A 9,314-nucleotide genomic window follows, 5' to 3' on the forward strand; every position below is an offset into this window, starting at 1 on the left:
GAGAGGTAGCAACTGAAATAATCTTTGATGATAATTTTAATATTTTAATCTGAATGTTCTGTAAATAAGTTGATTGATGCCAGGGTTCTGTTGTTATGTAACGGTATTGCAATTATTCAAAAAAAAATAAGATTTTCCACATTGTGAAGTGATCGAGATCTTGCAAGACATTGAAACCTAGCCCACCATAACTTGATAAAGGTAAGGTGTAAATGTTTTATTCACAAATATATTTTTGTGAGTTCAGTTACTGCCGTAAGTAAGTTGTAACCAGTACAAAGAAAGCACAAACACTTGGATCCATATCTTAGTAAAGTTAAAGACAAACGTGATTGGTTGAATTAAAGCCATGCTGTCTCAGCTGGTCCCAACTCAATGGGAAGGCAGTATCAAGGGGCTCAGCAGCTTCTAACAAAGATTTATTCAGATCTTCCCTTTACCCCTGGCACAACCTCCCCCATCCCTGTGTCCTACAACTTAGTCAAGATTAAGCCTTGTCATCTAGATTCTTTGTGCTGTGCTGATATCCATTGTGGTGTTGAGTTATCAATGATATTGATGGATAACCAGATTAACTGATTCATCTTGCTTCACTTTTTTATCACTTGTTCACTTTTTTAGGGACTTAATCACTGCTCTTTGGATTCTGTTGTGGCAACACTGATATGGTTGCTGTACATCATTGTTTCGTAAATGAATTGCATTTGAAGCATCCTAGCATTGCACATCGAGCCCACTGGAGCTGACCCATGATTGGCTGCTTCTGAAAAGTCTGTTCCATTGCAGTAGAACAGTGAAAACAAACAGACTCGGGTGCGCGGGAACCAGGCGGGCAGTTGGTGCGGGTGCTCCACGTCAGACCTCGGCGGGGTGCTGGCGACTGCTGGTCACCACGCCGACCTTGGGGAGCTTGGCGTCTGGCCGGGTGCTCTTCTCCTTACGCAGGACCTGGGCCAGAACACGGGGGGTGAACTGAGGTACACGAACAGAGCTCTGGCACCTCTTTAATGGCGTAGCAGTGTCATGCACGCTCAATTTGAGGGGTCATGCCCCCCCCCATTTGCCAGGCAAAATTGTCAGTTTACTTTGACAGCTGTTTGTGCAGAGGGTACTTACAATAATCCTTGTGCTTGCTATCTGGTGACAGGCACAACACAACTCATTAGACAAAGCTTTAAGCTACATGAGGATATCTTTTGAAAGGCAATTTTCAGGTAACTAGTAAGTTATCTGTTTTTGTATGTCATTCAATACATTATCGTGCGATCACGGAAGAGACTAAACCCAGGTGACTGTAACCCTCCCCCCCCGGCTATCCCAGGAGGCTGTTCTCACCCCCTTCAGGACTCTTTCTTGGAGTTCATTCCTTGTCAGGGGGCGTTCCTCGTCAGTGAGGGAGGACTCTTCCGGGTCAATGGTGTCTCTGAAGGCATGCAGTCCATCATTTTAAAATATTCAAACACGCGCAAACACACCTATACACAGACCCTCACAGACGCACACAGATACATACACATGCACACGCACTAACGCGCACACACACACACACAGACGAACACTGTGATATACATGTACACATACATACGCATGCATGCACACACACACACACACATTTCTAAACTTACCCAATGGAGGGAGGCAGGATAGATAAATTTTGTCTGGTAAGCTGTGGACTCTGACCCAGCAAGACACGGGCGACATCTTCAGGGTCGTAATCTTTCTCAAGGTCCTTAAGGAAAAGGCGGGGGGGGGGGGGGGGAGGGGATTTTAAATATTACATTATACTACTGTACAGTACATTCAGTACTGTACCTGATTCACATGAACAGTAGTGTCAGACCTGACTAACAGCATTCCCAAACCAGTGAGTGTCGACGCTACATCACTAAAACGCTCGTTCAGAACCAAAATTACGTTACGCAATATAATGTACATGCGTACGGTGATTCGCCCGTTCGCCGATCGTTCCACTTCCTGTCATATACGGCTTGGAGACTAGGCCTGTGGTTCAGTACCTTGGACATGAGGTAGGACTGTATGGTGAGCAGCTCGTTGGTCTTCTGCTCCACCAGGCTCAGGTAGGTTATCAGGTCGCTGTCCCGGATGCCACTGGAGGAGCCGAGCATGTCCTCGATCACCGAGCGGTCGCAGCCGATCTTCTGGAACACGTCGCTCACTCCTGGGGCGCAGAGGGCAGGGTCAGTTAGAGAGAGCCAGAGCAGCGCCTGTCCGTAACACGGCTCTCATGGAGCTTGGCTCTGCCATCGCTGGTTTTGGTCTGTTTCAGTTCTCTGCTCAGCCCAGCCCAGCTTGTCTGTGTGCATGAAATGTCTGTAGCTCTGTCACTGTCATGGTTGTGATCTAGAAGAGCAGGGAGAGGTTGTGTGTGTGTGTGTGTGTGTATGATAGTGTGTGTGAGTGAGAGCATGTAAGAGTGAGAGCGTGAGTGTGTACATGTGTGTGAGAGTGTGTGTGTCAGACAGACAGGGAGAGAGAGAGAGTGGCTCTTGTTGGTCTACCTGTCTTGAGCTGGTCCAGGATCTTGGCCAGCACGGTGGCGCGCTGCTCGTAGGCCTGTGTCTGCTTTTCCGTCTCCTCCTGCTGCTCGCCGATCTCCCTCAGCAGGGCCCCTCGCTCCCTCTCCTGCCTCTGCCCCTCCTGGCGGAACTGGGCCATCTCCTGCTGGATCTGACAAAGCGCACTCGTCTGCTCAGATGGGTGCGCAGCATGTTTATAGCGCTTTCATAAACTAAGCTCTGAGGCAAGGAGCTCTGGTTTTAGCAAGGCACCTGGACTCCTTCACTTAAATCTTATTGTTTAAACAACAAAAACCAGATATTTATTTTACTGAGCGATGTGACAGGACACGTTCTGACCCAGGCCACATGGCCGCTCGACAAGACGCCTGCATTTGCGTCTTTCGAAAACCTCATCCCCCAATGGAAGTGTAGAGTTAGGATGTCATTCACCCCAAAATGAATCAAAATGATATATATGTACTTTACGCAACAGATTTAACATTTTATTATTATTTTTTAAATTCATCTTTATCTCAGACTCACCTGGCTGATTTGGTCCCTCAGTGTCTCAGCCTCGTTGTTCTGCTCGTTGACGTAATTGAAGAGGGCAAAGTTCCGGTCTTCAACTGCAGATGTAAAAGTCAATTTGCATTAAAATTGCTGCTGGGCTGCTGCTAGACCAGTTTGATGGTCTAATTTGATCTCTTTATCCCTCATTTTTTTGTTCTTTTCAATTAAGTTTTTATCATAGGCCATTCTGGCAATATCTGATATACTTTTTCCTGAACTGTGAGAATAAATTGATTTTTTAGATACAGACAACCCTTCTGCAAGGTCTGCGCAGACATAACGCAGTTGGTACATACAGCCCTGCTCTAAGATCTGCGCAGACATACATAACACAGTAGGTACAGACCCTCAATGAACTTCATGACGAGCAGGTCTAGGTCCTCCTCTCCAGTGATGCGTTGGATCCGAATGAAGGCTTCCTCCAGAGAGGCTATGCTTTCCTCCCCTGATTCAGTCTTCCTCTTCTCCCTCTCTTCTGTGGCTGTGAATGCAGAGATGCTGTCACTTTTACGCCTCTTCTATCCCCTGTATCATATCGCAACAGCAATAATAATAATAATAATAATAATAATAATAATAAATCATTTCAATTTATGCAGTGCTTTTCATCTCATGCTTTCAAAGCATTTTTCTTTATTTATGGGGCCCTGTGCAATGTTAAACATCTGCAGTCCATTGACAGGTTTCACAGTGAAGGGGGAAAACACACCTCAGCCTTCACCAATCTGTAGCACCTACAAGAGCACGATGGGGCCTTTTGAAAAACATCTACAATGTTCCTCCATTTCACCTTTTTAGCTGTAGATGTGACTACAGGTGGGGGACTTTTGGCTGTGAGAGCTTGGCAGTGTGCTGTAGAGGTTGGGGAACCAGGTTTGTAACCAGAAAACTGCAATGTTGGACCTTGCTTGCGGCTCAGGTCCTGGGCGTCCTCGTCGGCTCGCTCTTGGTTCTTGACGTTCATGAAGGTCTTGAGCCGGTGCTCGTGGGCGATGATCCTCTCCAGCTCCTGCATCTCCACGTTGTACTGCGCCAGGTCCTTCACGGCCTTCTCGTTCAGCGTCACGGTCTTACACTGGGCCTCGACCCTGGCATAGAGATGGGCACGATCACACTACTGGTCACCCAACTATCCACCCACCTGCCCAGAAAATGCGTGTGCACAGGCACATTCACTAATCGGGAGTTCGGACTTTTGTAACACAAACCCCACAGTGAACCCCTCCTCAATCAACACAAACATACACACACATTCACATACTGACAGACACAGGATTACCACCATTCCACTTCCTGCTGATGGAATATTGAGACTGGATGTTCATTAACGTGAAAATTGGTGGGACGACACAATGCAGTCAATCACGCACTTGTAAGAACCAATCAAAAGACACCATTCCCCAAAGTAGAGCACGGTGATTCAAATAGGCAAGTCTCTGATTGCAAATTTAATCCATTTGGAGGGTTCAGTCTCCCATCCTGATATTTTCTCTCCCGCACAGATCACGTTCCACAGTGTTCATTCACCTAGCATCGTAGGCGGATGTGGATTGGTCGACTACATCCCCGATGTCCTTGCGTAACTCCTGAAGCTCCTGTAAGATCAGACACAGTGGCCTTTAGTCCATCCAGAGGCACATTACATTTCATTAATTTAGCGGACACTCTCACCCAGTGAAACTCACGGTGTAGGAGAAACGTAAGTGCCTTTATCTCATTTATATAAGCAATAGTGCCAGACCTGTGTAACAATATTTCCTGACCAGCAACACCACTAGAGAACTATTGTCAGTTATCAATGCTAACCAAGACAAGACGGAGAGTAGTAAGTGGGTGTTCTTTAAGCATCAGGAAGATGGCCGCCCACCTTGATCAGTCTGCGGTACAGGTGCTGAAACCTGTCCCGCTCCACATGCAGAGTCTCCAGCTCTTCCCTCAGACTGCCAATCTTCGCCAGCTGCTTGTTAAAACTGGTCAAGGCCTGTGGATGATGCAGCGTTGACACTTGTTAGCCACTTTTTTTAACAAGGCCACACAGTATTATTGATGTGGAGCACCACTCTTGCGTAGCATCCCAATACCTCCCTCTTGTGGAGAATCTTTAGCCTGCTAAATGTGAGTGAGTGAGTTACAAGTCAGGACAATCCTTTGCATCTAAAAAATTTTTTAGATGCAATTTTCTCCACAATTTGTAATGCCTAATAGTACACAGAAGTGCCCATGTGATCTGCATAGTTGATTCAGGAGAGTGCAGACAAGCATGCATTTTCCTCCAAAGTATGTCATGTTACTAGCTGCTTCTTTTCACATGGCAGCCCACCAGGCAAGCTTGCACAGACCTGAGTCGCAGGAAGACTCTTCAGGTTCAGCAGACAGATCTTGAGCACCCAGTTGACCAGCGGGGGTCACTTGAGAGCATTAAGACAGATTCTGGCTGACTGAACCCTCCCTAACCCTGGCTCAGACTATCGCCAATTATGTGTTGCCCTGTGGAGCTACCAACCAGAGTTGGCATTGGCACGGTCGGGATTTGAACTGAGACCGTGGGATACCAGCGACCGTTTGAATTGCCGTGATTGTTGACCTCATTTCCTCTCGGTCGTGCTGCTGCCGAGGTTGAGGCGGATATGCGAGTGGCGGCTGGCTGCTCACGACGAACACGCCCCCTCACCCTGTGCAGCTTGTTTTCCAGGGTGTGGCTGGCCTGGTGCGTCTGGCTGGCCTGGGCTTTTCGGTTAAGGTTCACCGCGCTGCCCCCTCTCCTCCGGTCTGCCAGCTTCCTCTCCAGGCTAAAAATCTTGTTCCCCGCATACAGACAAGACAGATGTTAGATTTACAATACTTGGCCCTGTTGGAGTATGCATTACTCATGTTGGTTTCCTTACGCTCATCTTTGAGGTATTATTACGCACAGTATAAAAAGATGGAAGACCACAGATGTACGAGTCTTATTGCGTGAGAAAGCCAGGTGGAACAGTGTATCCCCCCATGATACACGCCCATACAACGTGTCATGCGTGACACCAACCCCCTCCCTGCATATCAAAGTGCCACATCGGGCAAAGTGCCCCCCCCCCCCAACGTCAAAGTGTTTGGTCTGGAATATACGCCACCTCCTGGTCCAGCTGCGCGATAGCCTGCTTCTCTCTCTCCAGCTGCTCCTCCACTTCGTCGCGTCGCTCCAGCGTGCTGCGCAGGGTCTGCGTCGCCTCCGTGTCACGCAGCCGGCGGGCGTGGCTCTCCGACACACGAAGGCTACACTGCAGCTCCTCGTGCTCCTTCTGGAGCTTCTGAATCTCCTGCCTGCTCCCGGCGAATAGGCACACACAAACGGGGACCTCGGGTCAGAACGGCCCTCCTTCCTATCTGCTGTTTACTCCGCACTTTTAACCCTTTCAACAGTTGGGTTTTTTTGGAATGTTTCTGGCAAAATTCTAAGTCAGTTATTGTTACATCTGCATTTGAATATTCAGTTAAGAACATTCTAATCACATTTGTGGTCTTGCAGCTTAAAGGGTTAATATGAAATTTCAGTTAAGAACATTCTAATCACGTTTCGTGATCTTGCACCTTAAAGGGTTAATATACTCTTGAGTGTGGGATACTCCCTGTGTGGGATGGCCAGTCATTCCTATTCCGTCCCTCTAACTTTGTCCAGCATTTCAGAAGAGTGCAGGCTGGCATGCACGTCCACGGAAGTGTGTTCTGCCGTCCGTCAAACCTGGCTGCTAGCGGTTGTGCTGGTGTCCTGACAAACTGCTCTGCCCCTCGGGGCGGCTTGCTCACTACATTTCTCACCGAGCTCTCTGTCATGGTTACTCCCACTCATAATTATGTGTTGCCCTACCATAACACAACAGAAGGTCACCTGTGCTAGAAAGATTGCTAAAGTCAAGTACTTTCCTGTAAGTTACATGACAGGCCTCTTTAATTTCTCCGCATAAAAACAGGTGTGACTGTGCTCTGCTTTCTCGGTGATCTGTTGTCAGATAACTGTCATTTGATATCAAAAGCGGATGAGAGCCAAGCCCTCAGAACCGAGCGGGGTAATTTGACGGCGGCATTATAGCGCCCAGGGTTAGGGAGGGTTCAGGCTGAATCACGGCGTGCACAGTGGTCCACCGGGACCAGGGCTGCGAGGTGCTGATTTGACTCAGAAAATACCGAAGAGCTGATGCACTGTGGCGGGGAAATATCGGCACGGACCGCAGTGGTGGTGAGAGGGGGCAGCGGAAGAGGCCGCGCTTACAGCTGCCTGCGAATCAGGTTCTGGGTCTCGATGCTGTAAGCCTGCCGGTCGCCCTCCATGATACGGAATTGCCTCTGAAGCTTGGCCAGCTCGGCCTCCGCTGCAGAACACGTGAAGCAGACAACACGTTTACCTTGGACAGGTTAAGGCCTAAGATAAATAAATCACTGTGAGGCAAACCTCTGTACCTTTAAAGTGTATTTACAGTTTATTTGCTCTAATAATCGCCTCCCTGGTGAGCTTTCTGGTTCATAACAGCTGCATTGTATCACCAAGGTGGCAGGATCTTCACTAAAGAGCATTCAGATTCGTAAATGTGCTACATAAATATAATACCTCATTACATATATATTCTGTCACACACTTAAAACTGGATGCATAATATTAGCACTGACATACATTGATATAGAAATGACCAATAGTGTTTTATTAATCCATACAGTCTGGGCACCACAAGTTAGTATGTTAAATAATAAAATGTGCATTCATTCATTTGTTCATTTGATATACTGAAGGAAAAAAATATGAATACCAATCCCATCGATGTCCATCTCACTACTGTCAGAGAGGATGCTGACTGCTGACCTCCCACGAGGCATTGTGCTAACTTTGACTGTAAAGGGAAAGAGAGAGGCTTTTTTTTTTTTTTTTTAAATGGTATGCATTCTACAGATGGAGAGCTTTTTTAGTCCTGTTAATACTGCAGATAGTGCCTCAGCCCAGTAAAGTCTGTTTGCTGATTCTGTACAGTCCCAGTGCAGTGGTTTCTGAATTTTTACTTAAAATAAAACAATGACTGATAAACTAAAATTTACTAGCCTACATCCTCACTGTAAGTGCCTTCCAAACCATACTTTCACAGTGAAATGTGCTAGAAATATTGGGCTGTTGTAAACTAAGGCAGGCCATGTACGTGTACAGTAGGTCGTGGGATATTGCTACTGACGTGTATATATACACTCCTCGGTATAGGTCTAAATCATCGCAATGCATACGTGTACATCTTATCTAGATCTACGTGAAATTATGATAAAACGCCACATCTTAGTTACATACGAAATGACAATATTGACATTGGAAAGCAAACACTGACATCAAGCAATGCACAAATCAGCAAGCCGTCAATTTGCAGCGTGTTGTAAATGTAAATGTATTTTGCTGATATCGTGGCCTATCTTGGTTTTCGTACGAGCACTTACACCTAAATTTAACATTATCGAGGAACAAAAGCAACCTTCACGTTAAACATGTAAATGCCATTGCATTCGATCGATTGCATTAGGTAGGAATGAATTAACTAACGTCACTGGTATGCACAGAATTGTCATTGCACGTTTGATCTATCCAAAAGGAAACGTGCACAATATAAATACTGATTACATTTATTACCTGTGGGTGAAAGTTGAAAGTTTTCGTTCTGGTTAGTTTTTTTTTTAGTTTTTATAGCTCCCTTGTATTGCCACAATTAGTTCGCTAGCAAACTCGCTCGCAGTAGTATGTTGTTAGCAACCGTTTCCAGGAAAGAAATGGGGAAACAATGTGGCGCACGCGGGAACCTGTTTGGCCTTTTTAAGTATTACCACATATCAGATCGAATTTCTTCATGCACAATTTATTGGTTGTCTAGGGCAGTTGTAATCATCTTTATAAAAGACAACAGTCTGGTCTGAAGTTACCTTGGGACCTTACAGAATGGCGTTTTCCCCACTGCACGCGCACCATTCAGTGTAGATGGGGAGGAAGTGGTTTTAATAAACGCGAGCGGTAGGATTTTTGTAGGCTGCGTGAATAATCCGGACTCTTGGCTTCTCTTTCGGTTTCCTGTTACAGTCTAGGCTACTCTGACTTTTACGCCGAGTGAGAAACCATTTTCAAATGAAATTCATACTCCTTTTATTGTAAAATATTACAGTTCAGTCATATATTTTTAAAGGCCTAATAAATTGCAAATGCTATTGAAGATGTATGCCGCGTAA

The 9,314-nt window shown here is 46.3% G+C and overlaps 1 protein-coding gene across 2 annotated transcripts; it reads right to left on the minus strand.

The window, feature by feature from the left end:
* Positions 1–212: 212 nt before the first annotated feature.
* On the minus strand, positions 213–8,886 carry LOC118208236 (coiled-coil domain-containing protein 114-like). Of its 2 annotated transcripts, none has more exons than XM_035382717.1 (15): positions 8,728–8,886; positions 7,871–7,951; positions 7,339–7,438; positions 6,203–6,392; positions 5,761–5,886; positions 4,957–5,070; positions 4,617–4,684; positions 3,993–4,177; positions 3,436–3,570; positions 3,063–3,145; positions 2,520–2,688; positions 2,016–2,179; positions 1,626–1,729; positions 1,336–1,423; positions 213–948 (listed from the first exon to the last, which is right to left on the minus strand). In XM_035382717.1, exons 2-15 carry the CDS (start codon positions 7,935–7,937, stop codon positions 856–858), a joined length of 1,686 nt encoding a protein of 561 aa, XP_035238608.1. In that variant the 5' UTR covers positions 7,938–7,951; positions 8,728–8,886; the 3' UTR covers positions 213–855. The 2 variants fall into 2 exon arrangements, with proteins under 2 accessions (XP_035238608.1, XP_035238609.1); XM_035382718.1 differs by having other exon boundaries at positions 213–1,137.
* Positions 8,887–9,314: the final 428 nt, after the last annotated feature.

The sequence above is a fragment of the Anguilla anguilla genome, chromosome 11, assembly GCF_013347855.1.
Source record: "Anguilla anguilla isolate fAngAng1 chromosome 11, fAngAng1.pri, whole genome shotgun sequence".
Taxonomy (NCBI): domain Eukaryota; kingdom Metazoa; phylum Chordata; class Actinopteri; order Anguilliformes; family Anguillidae; genus Anguilla; species Anguilla anguilla.

Coding starts and splice junctions, on each gene's coding strand:
- LOC118208236 (XM_035382717.1), bottom strand. CDS start 7,937: ATGCCTCGTGGGAGGTCAGCAGTCAGCATCCTCTCTGACAGTAGTGAG. Junction 4,178..4,616: donor ACATCCGCCTACGATGCTAG/GTGAATGAACAC, acceptor TCTCTATGCCAG/GGTCGAGGCCCAGTGTAAGA. Junction 3,146..3,435: donor CGTCATGAAGTTCATTGAGG/GTCTGTACCTAC, acceptor TTACATCTGCAG/TTGAAGACCGGAACTTTGCC.